We start from the raw sequence: 17262 nt of genomic DNA, 5'->3' as shown, positions 1-17262 counted from the left end.
CAGTAACTGCCATTATGACCTACATATGCATATGCGAATTAGAAATTAAATTAGTTTGACACAGTTGCAGCCATAAAAGTTAAGAATAGAGGATTTCCCCTGGACGTAATGGGAGGAATAAAGATCCCCTGCTGCCGCCGAGCTTTGAAAGCAATAATATCATTTGATATCGGGGTCAGCCTCCACTTTGAGATTCTTTACAGATCACGAGTACAGTTTGGGACCTTGGAGAGCAGTCGCCTGCTGGCTGAGTGAACAGATGGTTCACTCAGCCATGCACCCATAAGTAGTGGGCGAGGGACACCGCCGGAGGGGACTCCAGAAGACTCTGCAGGGACGTCAAATTCTGTGAAGAGCAATCAGAGGTCACATGAAAGCTTCATGAAGTGCTAAAAACGAATAAGCAACCTCAAATCCTGCTAACAGTGGCACTGGAGTCAACTGGGTTTGAGTACTTGTAGTTTACTCAAGTACATCCATTTTTTACCACTTCTACTCCACTACATTCAAGCCCAAAATATTATACTTTTTATTCCACTTTATTTATTTTATAGTTACTTTTCAAATTAGAGTTTACATACAAAACAAATGACATGCATATAAAATAAGATTAAATACCCAAATCTACATAAAGCAGTTAATAAACTAAGGCCAGCTACAACATGAAAGTACTTTTCACATGTGAATAAGTACATTTGGTTGTCAGTGCTGCTATACTTTTACTGTATACATCTCTGAATGCAGACATTTTGCTGAAACTGGCTTTTGTTTTGAGTTTTGGTGGATATCCAGTCGGCATATCTATTTACATTTGACTTCATTATTCGGCTGTTCTCAGACAAATGTCGTGAACGTCACTGGCAAAGTCCCTTGGTTTAAAGGAGTAATACAACATTTCAGGTAATGTGCTCATTCCTTTGATAGGTACCAGTTTAATAAAGTTAGAGCCAGGAGACATTAGCTTAGCTTAGCCTAAACACTGGAAACAAGGGGAAACAACTAGCCCTAAAGACACAAATATTTTAAACCTTAGAATAAAAAGAAATCTTGTGCAGCTTTAGAGGTGCTGATAGTCTAAATTTGTTTTGTTTGGACAGAGCTAGCTTTTGCCCCAGTTTCCATGCAGTCTTTATGCTAAGCTAAGTTAGCTAGCTGCTGGCTGAAGCTTCATATTTACCATACAGGTATGACAGTGGTGGCAATTTTCATATCTAACCCTCGAAAAGAAAGTGAATAAGTGTATTCCACCAAATGTCAAACTATAAATGTTAAGCTACCTTTTGAATGCAGGAGTGCTTCATTGTGTGATGATGCTAATTCTACTGAAGCAAACAGTCTGAATACGTCTTTCACCGCTGCCAACAAACCAAACAATATAAAATATGCATAATTAAAAAAGTCAAGTTTGAGGACTGTTTTCTCACATATTTCCTGATTAATAAGCATTCAGGCTGATGGCATGTTGATTCAGAGCGAGCCAAAGTAAAAACCAATATCCCCCCTCATGTTACTGTAATCTCCAGCATGTGACCTCCCCTCGGGCCGATGACGGAGGGATGCAGGAAAACCTGCGGCGCTCACCAAACCAGTGGCCGGTCTGCCCTGAGAGGATTTAGAGGGAAAAACACAGCAGCTCTGGGACACATATTATATTCCCACTGGTAAATCCTCTCCAACTCATTACCAAATCCTCGCTGCAGGGCTGCTAATCTCTAAAGAGAGACCGACCAGGTGCCAGTCTTTTTGTAATGGAATTGCACGGCGCTTTAAGTGATTGCATCAACAACTGCCAGTCCTGATAAATTAGATTAGAAGAAAGCACAGCACAGCGAGAAGAAACCAAGAAGCTTCATCATATTACAACACAAACATCGGATGAAAACCCATTAGCGCTGATTTACATGCGTCCACATTCTAACTACTCGATTGATTGCGATATCGTGTTTACGTTTAACAGTCAGTCTGCAAGTGTGCTCATCCACAGGCCTTTCACAGCGATGAGGGATGTGACTGGAGCTGTCAGAGAAGAAAATGATTGGACAAATAACGAGGAAGAAAAGCCTGGCAGCGTGTAGCGGCTGTGAATATGATGAGGAAACAATCGGGGAAATAATTGTTGCACTTAGCCGCCACCAAACTAAAGCTCTCTGAGTTTGTGGAGAAAGAGGAAAACGTGCTGAATAAAAGATTTGGTGAATCCAAATGTTTGATCTGATGGTTGACTGCTCATCTGTGTGGGAAATGTGTGTCTCGAACATACACACACACACAAATGCTTTTAATAGTGAGGATATGCTTGAATTTGACTGATCTCACACTTAATTTATAAGCCTCAATGATTAAAGGATTACACATAAAACAAATTGAGCATATATGCTAAATCTCCGGCTGACATACGGGATCTGATTGGCGGAGCTGGAGCTGGGAGGGGAGCTGTCCGGTTTATCGTCCAGCAGCTGATGGTCTCTGCAGAGGGACAACAGAAAGCTGGAGGCCTTCATGAGACACAGAGCCTCCACAGACGCGAGTCCGCGGCCGAGGATGAGGCGCCGTTTGTGGCATTTTAATAAACAAATCTCAGTCATTTGCTTGAGCACGAGTTCCCTCTGCAGCTGCAGCGAGCACTGGGTTTGTCTTATTTATGAGACGCTGACTCAAAGATGTGAGCCCTCTAACCAAATCAGACTCTATATTAGATTCACAATCAGCTTTATTTTGCCACCAAACACAATGTGATGTCAAAACAGGGCGACGGAGCAAAGGGCTGAGATGTGTGGGGGGCGCTCGTTTCTGCCGGATGTTTACTTGCACTTTACTCTGACTAATGAGATCCCAAAATAGCTGAGCACACCAAAAGTGCTGGAGAATGAATGGGTTGCGGCACAGCTGCTGACTTGGGTCACCTAGTTACAATAACCTGAAAGCAAAGAGCATCGTGGGTAACGCAGGGCACCGCTTTTCATAGACAATACAGTTGAAAATGGAAACCACAGAAACACTCTGGTGTCCTGGTTATGATCAGGTTGCTGGAGTATCCATTTATATGCTTGCTTTAGAAGCTTTGATTGGCTCTTATCCTTGAAAATGCAAACTGTAGTACGATAGAGAAAAGGAGAGTTTGGCATGCAAACACTTTATTTGGGTTTCATTCTTTGATGTGTCTTAACTCCAGTGATGTCGTTAATGAGCGTTCAGACTGTAGTCTGTGAGTATGTCGCTTCAGGTGCCAGAGAGACAGGAAACAATCCAGGAAGTCCAGGTCCGTGACTTTCAAGATGAAAAAAAGACGGCAAACTATTTAAAATGATCGCTGCACTTAAATGAAAGTGAAAGTCTGACACAAGCAAAAAGGAAATACTTCTGCTGCTCTTGGATTTCATCACTCATCATCAGATGGGGAAACCACAGCAGAGAGTCCAAGCAGACAGAAAGAAACTGGGTTTATCCTGAAATAACCGAGGTCTAGTTTGCACACAAAGCACTGCATATGGACGACAAACCTGCACAGGTATTCAGAAACTTGGAAATGTAAGATCATGTATAAGCAGCCTGTTCTATGTGAACATTTTAGCCATCCCGAGTCTCAGGGAGTGAACACGCTCCATGAAGTGTTTGTTTGATGCAGACTTGTACATCACTCAGGTCCCTGCATGAGTGGAGCATCGCTGCTGATCTGCTTTCTATGTCGCTGCAGCATGTGTGTGATTTTCATTCTGACAGACAGCCTCGTGCTCTGCAGCAACATGTCCTCAGATTATCAATTCCGCTCGACGCCTGACACATATTCACAGCAGATACAACCTGTTTACTGGCCTAACGCAGCACGAGGAGGCTCTGCAAAGCTTTCTTCAAGAAGACGCTGATTGTTGGGACAAATAAAACACTTCTGCTGTGAAATCAGCACGATCCATTCAAACATGTAGAACATGCAAAGTACAAGATGATGATGCATTCTAGTGAAAATCCATCAACATGCAGTTTATCATCTTGGCGGTGCTGCTTCTTTAACCTTTGTTGCTCTTCGTTTCTAGTTTCTCCAGCACCGCCGCTCGTGAAGATGCACTCGAGGTCTGGATCCGCTGTCTTATTCTTGGAGGGCACTTCACCTCCACTCGTGCAGGCTCTGCTCTACTGTCCAGTGGGGGCATTTTAACTTCCTCTGGGGTCGTTCACACGTCCATGTCACCTGTGGCTCATTGAGGTCACACTGCAGTCATGAGAGAATCGTCGAGGGTTACAAGAATAAAGGTGTGAATTGGTGTCAAAGCGCCTGAGGATGGATGTCTCAGGACGGCTTGGTAAGTGGCTGATAAGTGCTGCCTCAGGGTCTAATCAGGTTAACACTGTCATGACAAATCCAGTGTGTCATTGTACTTACAGCGTACCAAGACCACTTCAAAGGAAAAGAAGGGAAGTTTAAATTTCCACCAGCTTAAACCGACGATTTCACTGGTTCTAAACGCATTTGATGTCAGCTGTCTCATGGTTAGGTTGTGTTTGGCGGCTGATAAAGTATTCTTGCTCTTATAACTGATGTTTTACTTTGCATTAAAGTAATTTGGCACTTCAGACATAAATTTAAGCACATGACAAAGAACCACAAACGACAGCACTAAAGGCAGAGAAGCATGTCGACATTTGCGCAGATCTATATTCACAGATCATTTTCTAACAGCATGACGTACATTCGCTTTAGCAGTTAGTTATTTTAAGTTGCAGAGCGTCGATCGCAGAGGAGCAGGGCTGTTCAGAAGTGCTAAAATGACTCTCGCAGGTGTGAATGTGCTCTACGTACACACAGCACAGCACTGATTTTTACAGTCAAATTAACACAGAGGAATTTGCTGAGTGTGGTGTAAATTATACAGAAACAACACAGTACATGCTGTTTCCACATTATGCAAATCCAATTCGTCAAAAATAAATACACAAACCAGCAAACGTCCGTACACACACATCTGCACACACACACACACACACTCACAGAGTATTATGCAGCAGTGAGATTTGGGGGAATCACAGCAGGGAGTGTGTCAGAGTGCAGTGAAAGCCAGTCAGCGTGAAGACAGGCCGTCACTAAGTCGCACTAACAGGTCACTGTGGACAGACATGGATGGAAGCTGGCAGTGGACGGCAGAATGTAGCTTTTAGACTGAACTGTTCGCTGAGATACGAGGAGCTTCAGTCCAAACCCAAATATCCAGCAAGTTCAACATCCAGCGGTGCATCATGGACGGATGTTATCATCTGTATTTAAAATGAACCGTTTGTAATGAACATTTAATTGAAATTCCACAGGTTTTCCACATGAAAGCCTGTTTACAGGTCTTTTTGGGGACAACTACTTTGCACGTGAAAAAAGTTGCATAAAGCTTTTTATGGTTCCAGAGGAAGCTGCATCTCATAGACAGTTTCAACTGATGTAGCTTGTGCTCGACTCAGCTGTTTCTGAAGGCTTCAAGTTTGAACATGATAAAAATCTGGATGTCCCAGTTCAAACTTTCCATTTGAACTGGGAAGTTGGAATTCCTGAGTTCCCAATAGGAAAATTTAACCAGAACTCTCCCTGAAACCGGATTTCTGACTCAGGAATTCAGAAGAACATCACCAACCCCGACCTCAGAATCCAAGATGGCTGCTCCAAACGCTGATTAAAACAGTCAAAATATTTTTTACACAGTGACATACTCTGAAAAACAAACTTACCGTCTGTGCCTTCTTTCTTCTTCTCTGATGTTTTTGAGGTGTACCTCAGACTTGTTCTGTAGTTGTCTGTATTCTGAAAGAGTTAGCACAACAAAGGATTTCCTAGAGGCGTCCATCTTGGCTTTCCCACTTGTGCTCGAGCAAGGTAAACTAGGTGTGACATCATTTACAGGCATTTCTCAGGTAAAAGGAAAGAGAAGCGAGCCAGCTCCTCATCACTGCTGGACGCTAGCAGCTCCAGGCTATATTAGCTGCTACTAGCATAACACACCTGAATCTGTAACCTAGCTATACATGGTCAAGTTGCATTGTGGGCAATGTAGGCTCAAGTAAGAAGACAAAGAAAGAAGGAAGTGTGGAATAAAAAACACCAAATCTTTTCTTTTGACTGTCTATCTGATATAAGAGTGTAAATGAATGCTAAATCTATGAAGTTCTCTGTTTAAGGGTGACACAGTGGATAACGTCATGGGATGATGTTAGTTCTGTTTAGCTTTTAGCTTTAACGCTCAACTATTAGCAAAGTAGCAACAAGTGGAGAAAAGTCATTAAGTCAATGAATAATGAACTTTATAAAACTGTATTTACTTTAAGTTTGCTCTCATTAGCCACCATAAGATACTGAAATAGCTCTCCAAGCTAGCTGGCTTCGCAGCTAAGGCTGGGTTTCTAACAAGACAATAAATTTGGCCCAGGTTTTACTCACAGACAAATTTGTACCATTAGGCTACATTAGCTGCTACTAGCATAACACACCTGAATCTGCAACCTAGCTATACATGGTCATTGTGGGTGCATTGTGGGTAATGTAGGCTCAAGTAAGTATAAAGTATAAATAAATTAAGTTTTCCTCAGAGACAAATTTGTACCATTAACTCCTGTCTCTTAACTCTATTATTCTATATATTACACAGGGGAGGGTTGTGTCTGTGGACACGTCCTGTTTAAATATATCTTTTCAGCGTTGTGAGCTTATTCACCTTTATTGTAGAGACTGAAATGTCACAGACAAATAAAACCAAATCTATCTGGTTTTCTTTGATGTTGTCATTTGGTTAACACCTTAAAAACATCTTTGACGTTCTGTTTAACTGAAACTGCGTTGAACACTTTTGCACATTAAAGGATCTGAAGTTCAGTTCTTGAAAACCCTTTAAAATGATGCTGCAGCGTGATAATCAACCAGCTGATCTGATCCAGAGGGACGAGAGAGGAAATAGCTCTTGCATCACAGAGTCCAGTTTTCTCTGTCCATACAAAGACCAGAACTTTAACTGATACTGTAAATGAACTGTATTTGTACAGGAAATCCTCTCAACCACAACACTAAACACCGACAGACTCCTGACTGCTTTCATTCATATTTTCACGTCTTCCTTCAAAGCCCAAAAGCACATTTGAGAAAAAATATTTGAATCACTGTATAATGAAGACTTGTCTCCAGTCACACTGCAGCATGCCGTCAATTCATGTGGCAAAGCATTGGGGAGAAATTAACACAGAGAACTCGCGTAAGTAAATCCTGAATAATTTATTTTCTTCCACTTTCTTGTTCCTCTTTCTCCTTTTTATTACTTGACATGGAATAATTCAGTCTGCCTTTTTTTTAAGGCAACAGCATGATACGGCGCACAAAACAGTTCAGTGTACAAAAATATATTGGGAATGTTTGTCTTGATAGTATTTATGCATTGTGACACAGTTTTTCATTCAAAAAGTTCACTTCTTTAAGTTTTTTGTTGCCCTTTTCATTCAATAATATCTTCAAATATCTAATATAGCAAAAGCGAAAAAACAGTATGGAACATGTTTTTTGGCAGCTCTGTCCTGAGTCTCTACAGCGACATAATAACGTCCTAATTTCTCCTCCAAAGCTATTTGGCACTTTTGTCTTTGTCCGGTGAGCACTGTCCTCCTCAGCTCAGGATTAAAAACGCAGACTCTGCCAGCGTCTCTGCTTTGTGTCAACACTTTAAAACCTTTGTGAGAAATATTTAAACAGTCCTAGTAAACAGTATTAAAGGCAAAGTCGTGACAGTCACGTATTTACATTCCTGTCTTTGTAGCATTATGAACCTCACTGATGTTTTGATCAGTTCAGATGTCAATACATCGCTCTGTCGAGGGACCAGGTCTCGTCCGGGTCCTGAGGTCAAACTGTTGCTGCTGGTTCGTTGGACAGACTGTTAGTTAGCGGGGACGAGCAGGATGAAACCATCTCGGCTCTTCTTGAAATCCGCGTTGGTCTGGCCGGGTTTGGTTTCTACGGCGACGCTCTTTGGTTTGCCCCGCATGTGAAGCTGCACGGCTGAACGGCAAATCTTCACGGGGAACTGGACTTTTCGTACACTGAAAGAGAAAAAGACATATATTTGTGTTACTGGAGAACACCTGTGAGGTTCTGCACTGAAAAAGTTTATTCCAACAACCTGTGAACTTTGCTTTCTCCACTAAACGTCTTCCAGTCCTCTTAACTTAAATATTCCATGTATGAATATGAGATCAATGCACTTGTAGCAGTAGGGCTGTAGCTGTGTGCTGCCTTAATTGGTGCTGCGGTCTCAGCTTGACTCTGCTTGGGGCGCAGTCTATAAAGGTGGGTGGTTGTGCCCTGGGAGCTCTCTTGCCTGAAGCTTCCGGTTGCCCCGCCTCCACCAGTTGCTCACCTGGTCGCCTCATGCCGGATCGCTCGGCTCGCCGGTCCTCGGGTATGTGTAGTGCTGCGTTGTTCTGTGCGCTTTAAAGTGTTGCGGACATCATTTAAGTTAGTCTCTTGTCCCTCATGCAGTTCCTGCACTTAGGTGTCCCCTCTCCATGGTCGGAGACAATCGCGGCCCATTGAGTGTCTCTCCCTCTGCGCCTCGTCTCACGTGCTGTAGCGTGGAGGTGGGTGGTCCGCGGTCCTCGGCCGCATCTGTGGTTGCGCCGCTGCGGCGCGGAGCTCTCCTCTTCCTCACCTTGTGATGGTCGTTCTCCTGACGGTATGTAAATCTCATGATGCGAAGGTTACCAGCATAGTTAATAGTTTTAAGTTTCTGAAAAGGTGTCTTTCAATGGCAGGGTGCACGTGTGTGCAGTCCGCTCTGCCGGCTCTAACTCCGCCCCTCGGCACGCCGCATCAGCTGACTGCTGTTTCGCCGGTCTGTGTCACCTGCTGTTTTGCCTATCGGCGTCACCTGCTGTTTTGCCGATCTGTGTTACCTGCTGCGTTTTGTGTACCTGCTGAACAGTTATTTGTTTCCATTCATCCAACCCTGCGCCTCCAGCGTCGCTGTTGTTGGCACTCATTAGGGTGGTTGCCGTTCTTACCCTGGGCTATGCACACCTTGACTGATTTTTATTAATAATTTCTCCTTTAATTGAGTCGCATGTGTATTGGGGTCTAGTTAGTTATCATCTTAGTCCTTTGCCTTGCGTTTGGATTGCTTTGCATGTTTGTTTGCTTTACTTCTTCTTTATTATCTTTCTTTGGTTGCTTTGCATGTTTATTGGAGCTTATTATTTTTGATAAATTCAAGATTATTTCTGATTATTTTTGCTTATTTGCTGTGGGCTATTTGACCATTTTTCTTTTGTTTGCATGGGTTTGGTTCTGTTAATTTGTGTGGTTCAATTAATTTAACCCAATTTAATTATTTGTCCTTTGTTGTGTATTTTGTGGGGTTTTGTTAATTTGTGTGGTTTATTAGTTTAACTATGAGTTAAACCCAATTTAGTTATTTGCCAATCTAGTTATTTGCCTTTGTGTTTATTTTGTTGGGTTGGTCTCGGGAGTGCTTGAATGTGTGTGTGTGCGTAATAATTTTATTGATGAATTGTGTTAAACTTATAATATATTGTTAAATAAAAGAACATATTATTTATACTGGACCCAGTCTCAAGCCTTCATCAGTAAAACGAACTTGTGTGCTATATCTACTGTGGAAAGGGTTAGCATAATTCTCCAGGTGAAATTCCTGGGGTGGCGTTGTCGGTTACTATTGTCAATTTGACTCTCCAACTGTCTGGGTGTGATTGGCCTAATCAAAATTTGCGTAACACTCACTAGATTAGATCATCCTTCACCCCGACCCCTCTGCTGCCACACACTGATTGATTACAGGGATTGCAGTCCTTAAAAAGTGATCCAGTTTCAACTTTTCATTAGCTGCCAATGCAAATTTTCTTGAAATCTTTTGGATATTTAAGCAAGCAAAGGAAATTCATCCACTAAGAAATGCCAGTGTTCCTACATTTAAATGGTTTCCCTTTGGCTGCACTCAAATGTCAGTGTTTTATGTAAAACGATGCATTTTACATGTTTTCAAGCACAACTGAATTTGAATGTCTTAAACCATCTGTATCCTTAAACAGCTGCTAAAGTACTGCAACTTGAGGATTTGTCTCATTTCATCTTTCTCCTGAAGATTTTTACGCTCACACACATCTCCAGAGCGACGAACATAAAAGCGAGTTTGCCCTGCCATTGGACGATTTCGACCGATCGCAGTCTCATCCAGGTGCCTCGGTGTCACACACCTAATCCCTGCGCTGACAGCTGGGCGACGAAGCGTGGCTCTGCACAGTCAGCTGAAGATGATCCACTGTGAAGTCGCTGCTTCCTCTGGGCCCTCAGGGATCCAGCAGCCTCAGTCCGGCCGCAGTGACCCTGCTGCTTCGCCAAACACAAGCTGGCCCGGCACATGGCTCAGCCTCGGCAGTGTGCATACAAAGAGCCTCACACTGTCTCCACATCCCGAGACCCGGGAGACTACGAGTTCATGGTCGATGTTTCTCTCGTGAATGTACACTATTCAGATCGGTTTGTTGTTTTTCGATCAGTGGAGGCACTTTGTTTGAACCCAACGTGAAGTCTTTCACAAGCAGATATTTGCCAAACAGCTATTTGTGGACAGCTTTGAATGTTGATAATGTGACTGATAAGCAGGGCTGGCTCATGCATATACGTAAGCCAACTTGGCAACTGACTGCCTACTTTGGCAAGAACAACCTGATGTAACTGTGAGAGTCCTGTTCTCCCCTGGCTGACTGGTGCTCTTCAAAAACATGGCTGAAAAACTCGGCGGATGAAGCCTCACTTCAAGGTGAATTTAATTTATGCAGATTACATAATTGTTCAGGTGTTATGCAACAGTGTTGGCAATCTGGTTTAGTACAGCAGATACAAACACCAGGTGAGTGCATCCGGCAGAAAAACTCAAATCTGAGAACACATTATTATACACAAGTGTATTCATCAATCCATTTTCTAAACCAGCAACTGTGTGAGAGTATTGTTAAGTAAAGTCTCCTCTTTGTGTGTTTTGCCTTTGATGGAGCTAAGCTAACACTATTAGAAGACATGTTTAGCCTAGCTCAGCACAAACACTTGAGGCAGGGGACGTTTCTTTCCCCCCAGGATGGCAAAGGCATGACCCACCCTACTCCGCCTTTGACGGGCTTACCTGGATATTCTTACCCTAACCCTAACCTCAGCCTGAAACCTAACCATGAAGGCAACAAGTGCTAGCCAATCAGAGTCAGAGTAGAGCGTATCATGACTTCGCCATCCTTGGAAAAACAAATTGGCTGGCAGGTTACTTTTAAAAAAGAACCAACCTGAAACACGCATATCAAGACTGTCTCAACACAACTTGCAACCCGAAGCTTCTGTGTTCAGGTCAAGACAATGAAGGTCTAAGGCCCTGATCCCCAACCCGTGGGCCGCGGCCCACTAGTGGGCCGTGGGTCATTTGGTACTGGGCCGCACAGAAAGAAAAAATAATTTCCATTATTTTGTTTTTTCACATAATTTGAAAAACAGGTGGTGTCTGACAGTGCCAGTCTGCAGCCAGGTCCTCTTGTCATGAGTAAAAAGTGGATTTACGTTCATTATTATTGTTATTATTATTATTAAAGAGAAAATACCACAGTTTTTAATGCCGATCTTATCATTTTATTTTGTTTTTATCTGCTACACCTTTAGACTGGGCCGTGAAAATATTGTCAGACATTAAACTGGGCCATGGTACAGAAAAGGTTGGGGACCACTGGTCTAAGGGACAAGATGCTCAAGCTGTAAGTCAATAGATGTAAATAACAACATTCATATGAGGTTATCACCAGTTTGTGCAGGAAGTTGATGTATTTAAAGATGAAAATTCCAAACAAAAGTCTCTTTAAGCTGCCACACTATGCTATGAGAATTTGAACTCACTGCACGTTTCCAAATCTGTGTTGCTGTTCATCATAAGTCACTCCAACAGGTGTGGCCTTGCTCTGGTTTTTCTAAAGTCCCATTTGGCCCCTTGTCAACCTCAAACCCCGCCCTGCTGAACCCCCTAAACCAGCTGTCCTGCCCTACTGGGGTGGTGACACACCCATCCCAGAAACCCACTGACCTCCACATGGTTTTGATTTGTGTGCGATACTGATCTCATCGTGCCGGCTACCACAAGTCAAACCCGACACCAGCGGAGCGAGTCGATGAAAGCCTCTGGCAGTGCCAGAAGATGGCGGACGATTGGCTGCGAGACCTGCGGTGCAGCAAAAAGCAGCTTTCTGCTGCTGCAAGAGGAGACCGAAGACTGTGGAGACCGAGATCGTCCATGGCAACGGCTAGATACAGCCGACTAAATGTGGCTGCCGCTCTTCATGTGAGCTCTTCTGTTCAGACACAACTGGGCGTTAAACAAGAACCACTGTGGTCTAAAATGGAAGCCACTGTGTTTAATCACTGCAGAATTTAAGCTCAATGTACAACAACCAAAGGTTTTTGGCTGCGATGAGTTCTTGTTGTTTCTTCAAATCTTTCTGACGAGCTACCAGTAATCTCAGAAACAAGGGTGGAAGCAGCCTGACGTCAGAGCGCTGCCCACCCTGAATGTTGTCTGTGTTTGAAACCGGACACGGTGGTTTGAGTCCTGTCTCCAACCAACAATCAACATGGTTTCTTAAACCATGACCACGATTGTTGCTTGACCATAAACAAGTAGTTTTAGTCACATAAACTTACAGTAGCCCTACTTTGACCTGAGCGGTGGCTCATATGAAAACCTTTTGTAACGTTTGTGTTTGTGAGGACTGAGAAACGTTTGTCTCTCCATCACAGTTGCCAACACCGTTTTTGAGGTTTAGGGGGGGCCTTTCTTGGGTCAAACTGCAATCAGTTAAAAAGTGATATTGTTACAAACTGCTTAAACAAAGAATCTTTGCTCTAAAGCAAATGATCACTCTTTAAAGGTTTGTTTGTCTTGGTTGCAGTTTACATGTTCGGTCGCAGTGAACAGTGATAAAGCATTTTCTCAGGCTACCAGAGTCACTGCTGGAAACTGTGAGCACAGTTAGCGATGTTGTGAACTATCATGAGATGTGCAAATGGAAAACTCTCATACAGTGCTTTTTTTAGCTTGGCTGAATCAACACTGTACTGTTGTTTAATAAAATGCATTGATTCCCGACTGAAACTCGCTAGTTGGTAGCTAGCTAGCGAGATAGCAAAACTCAAACTGTCATTGTAGTTGTTCCTATGACAGCTTGTTATGTTTGACGAATACACAGTGATGGCTGTTTACTGGAAAAAGAAGTTTGACATTCTGGAAAAGAGTAAGATGAGAAGCAGCTGGTTAGCTTAGCATAGCATAGCATAGCTAGCCTGGCTCTATCAAACAGTAATAAAATACACCCGCCAGCACCTCTAAAGATCACTAATTAATACATTATGCTTCATGTGTTTAATCCGTACAAGAAGATCAGAAAAACGCCATGCTGTGGTTTTACAGTGGGTTTTGTGCTGGTTTATTTCTTGGCTGGCAGGAGTAAATTCCTGCTCAGAGCCAAGAAATATTACAGAACATATATACCTATATATATAGTTTTTCCTGGCATTAAACAAAAGAGATATCACATGTTAATTAGTGATCTTTAGAGGTGTTGGTAGGCAGATTTTGTTGCTGTTTGACTGAGCCACGCTAGATGTTTCCACCTGCTTCCAGTCTATGTTTACGCTTACTGCCTGCTATCTGTAGCCTAATATATTCTTCTCATCTCACCAGTAAGCAAATAAGTGTATTTCAATACATGTCAAACTCTACCTTTGAACGACAAGGATTACAAGAAGAAGCTGCCTTAGACTCACCTGTAGCTTTTCATCCCACAGCCCCTTCTTCCATCCCACCCGACTCGACAGCCCGTCATCAACACAAGCCTGCAATTTCTCCTTGCAATCTTAATTAGCACTCCCCCAGCTGCCTGGCAACCATCGCTGGGGCAACAGCAGCATCTACGGCCCCAGCAGCGAGGGCAACGTGGGCCGAGGCCACTCGAGTCCTCGGGTGTGAGGCAGCTGGGTAGGCGGGCAGCGGATCAACCCACAGGGCTCGCTTTGGCGTCACAGCGTTGATCATCACCGGTCTCATCCATTATAATTACAATCACCGTCACCAGAAACAGTGGGCCTATCTTAACCAGCTGCACCCTGCATCTTGAGTCTCCTCAGGGGGCATTCTGGGAAAAACGTGAGTCATACAATAACTACAGCAGAGCTAATGCATGTAGAGTGACTTCTATGAATGGTGTGAAAACGGTTTAAGATAAGATGCAAAACTAACACTGCGGTTTCGTACACGCACGTGGCTTGAATCATAAATGTATGTCATCAAGTGTGATGTACTTTAATTGAACTGGCTTCAATAATTTCCTCAGTGCTGATTAATTCTCAAGACCACCGACGTGCTTCTGAGATAAGATCAAATCAGTTTAGCAGCGAGTCAGTGAGGGCGCACACAGCGGAGGAGCCCAGAGTCTCATCAAATCGATTATCAATGAGGAAAGACGCTCGAGCGCCATCAGGGGTTTTTAAAAAGCTGGAACATTTGTTCCACCTCGAGGGCGAGTCATTGGACAGGCACTTCCTGAACTCATCATCTCGGTACAAACAACTTCAGCTGACAATCCTAGAAAACAGACAAACATTTGGTGGCTGAGATTAAAACTTTTTTTTAACTAATGAATTGCCGTGTAATGTAGTACTCGACACTAAGCGAGACTGTTGCGAGGAATGAAAATGTTGCTGAGGAATCCATTTGTCGCACTCGGAGGCCGATTTAAAGGCAGCACGTGTGCGTCGTTTGATTCCACAAAGAGGCCTTTTGATGCTGGTGCAGTTTTTAAGGTCAGTAGCCGACTCTGTGAGTGCACCCAGGAGGCTTTGAGACGCTCGAACAGAAAGTCCCTGGGGTTTAACAACCGAGCAGGAGGCACAGTCAGGACGTTTTTATAAAATCTGCTCCTCCACAGCCTCTTTGATGTAAATGTGTGGGAATGAGCTCACCGGGAAAATATGATGTAGAATTTACAGTCTCTGAGTCTTTCACTGCACGCTTGAGGTTTTCTACCCATCAAACTGTTAAAGCTTTCTTTTATATCACCTCATTCATGTCTGCCTGGACCCTCCTGTGAAATGTCTTTCACCTGGGAAGTGCTTTCCATTTCATGGGCATCACCATAATGAAAATATAAACCAACCCATTTCCAATAAAGTCGGGACACTGTCTAAAGCTAAATGATGCCAGAAACTTCTTTCAAATATGTTTTTACTGGAAAAACATCAACCTAATGCTATAATTGCATTTTGTGTATATAATCATGTCGTGTGACTGCAGCACTCTGAAGCTTCTCTATAGGACAATGTGAGCAGGTGAATCTGACTGGACTGTTATTGATCTATAATTAAAACATACTTTCAATTATAAGTGATGAAGCACTGATATGTTCATCACTTCAATGTTGTAGGTGGCAAAGTCATGGTTTGTTGTTTTACTTTATTTCCTGCTGGGTAGCTTCTGAATTAGACAAAGGGATCAATGCAGTCTTATCTTTATCCATAATATTGCATTATAGTATAATTGTTGAATAGATTTTGTTTAATTACTTAATCTAAAACTACAAAGTAACACAAAACTAAAGCTGTAAAAAAAGTGTAGTGGAGTAAAGAGTACAATACATCCCTCTGAAATCTAGTGGAGTAGAAGTATAAAGCAGCAAAAATGGAAATACTCAAAGAACAAGTACCTCAAAAGTACACTTGAGTACAGTTCTTGAGCACTATACTCAAGTGCTGGGTTTAACCTGATAGACTCGCCAACATCAACTCCTGCAGTGAAGGAGAAAGTAACAGACCATGTATTGACACTGTTGTAAAGGCCTCATCACCATCCACAAAGACATATTTCAGTGGGGTTTTAACTGTCTGTGCTGATGAGGAAATTACAAGATGACACTAATATTAACTACAATATTAAGTCGGCTTGTAATGAAGGTCACATGGCCTTCCCACACATCTCGTGTAATTTGCCAGTGGCTAAAATGCCACCAGAAGGACGACCTTTATTATGAGGAAGGAGGAGAAATGTTTTATTACTCACTTCCTCCTGTAATATTAATCCTGTCTGAATGGGTCTTTTGTTAGTCACTTAGAAATCAGTGCATCAGCGAGGACAGCCCAGGATAGGACAGCATAGGAAACATGTGACCATGAAATTACTTTTGTGCCAGCTTGAACTACTGTTTTCTTGGAAATCGGTGATAAAGTGTAGTTCAATGGTGTGCTTCTACCTTCCACTGTCAACACAAAGTTCTGCATCCTTGTTGCTACAGAACAGCACTGCCTGCTCTCAGTAATTTCACATGCTCCTCCTCACAGGCCTCCTCGTGTTGTAGCATTTAGATGTATGCGACTTCATGTTGATCAAATTGCTAATGCTATTTGCACCAGAGTATCAGATGAGTAGAGCCTCATTACCAAAAGTGTGTCCTCACTGAACTTCTGTGAACAAAGTTTTTAAATCCAGTTGCCTTGAAATCAGCACCAAAGTTCTCTTTCTATGTTGTTTGATGGTCCATGTGGTGCAGGAGGAAGTTTAACCTTCAGTCAGTTTTATCATGAACAACAGTGAAAGTTTCAGCCTGACAGAAAGGCTGTTTTTATAGTGAAGGACAGTTAAGAGACAGAAAACCCCACAAAGAGAGAAACCAACAATCAATGCATTGTATGTAACACTTCAGGTCTGATTTGTGACAATATGCTTTACATGACTGCAAATCACATGAAGTGAAATGGTCTGTTAGTGGAACAAATTCTTTATTTACAGCTATATGTAGCTTCTTAAACATGTCAGACCTTATTGTCTGACTGTAACATTATTTAGGCATCAAAAATGAATCATGGCATCTTAATACGAGTGTTTGGTCACGACATGAAAGGCGGACACAGAAACACACTGATACTGAATTTCGGCCTGCTCTACTTACAGATACTGAACTCCAATATTTCACGGAAAAGCATGTTCTCTCATTTTTTTTTCGCACAGAGGTGGAATTATTCACACACGTGCTGACGGCGGCCGCTCACACGCTGCAGATGACAAGCCTGTTTGATGCGGACCGGCTGTAATCAACAGCTAGACTCAGGCTGGACGTTGTGGTTAAATCACTGAACCGCATGACCTGCCGGCGCTATGGGAACTGAGAAGGAAATGGGTCAGAGTTAATATACACTAATTTACATCCACCTGGATT

General features: G+C 42.8%; 1 protein-coding gene across 1 annotated transcript in view; it reads right to left on the bottom strand.

Annotated features, from left to right (window-relative positions):
* Positions 1-7208: 7208 nt before the first annotated feature.
* myo1g (myosin IG) overlaps positions 7209-17262 on the bottom strand; it is a 43301-nt gene continuing 33247 nt past the window's right edge. The window contains exon 22 of the mRNA XM_041954999.1: positions 7209-8055. Within this exon, the coding sequence (XP_041810933.1) occupies positions 7893-8055 (163 nt within the window). The 3' untranslated portion in view covers positions 7209-7892. The remainder of the gene's footprint in view (positions 8056-17262) is intronic.

This window comes from Chelmon rostratus, chromosome 16, assembly GCF_017976325.1.
Source record: "Chelmon rostratus isolate fCheRos1 chromosome 16, fCheRos1.pri, whole genome shotgun sequence".
Lineage (NCBI taxonomy): Eukaryota > Metazoa > Chordata > Actinopteri > Chaetodontiformes > Chaetodontidae > Chelmon > Chelmon rostratus.
The sequence above is the reverse complement of the archived record's forward strand: the minus strand, read 5'-3'. Positions and strand labels throughout refer to the sequence as shown.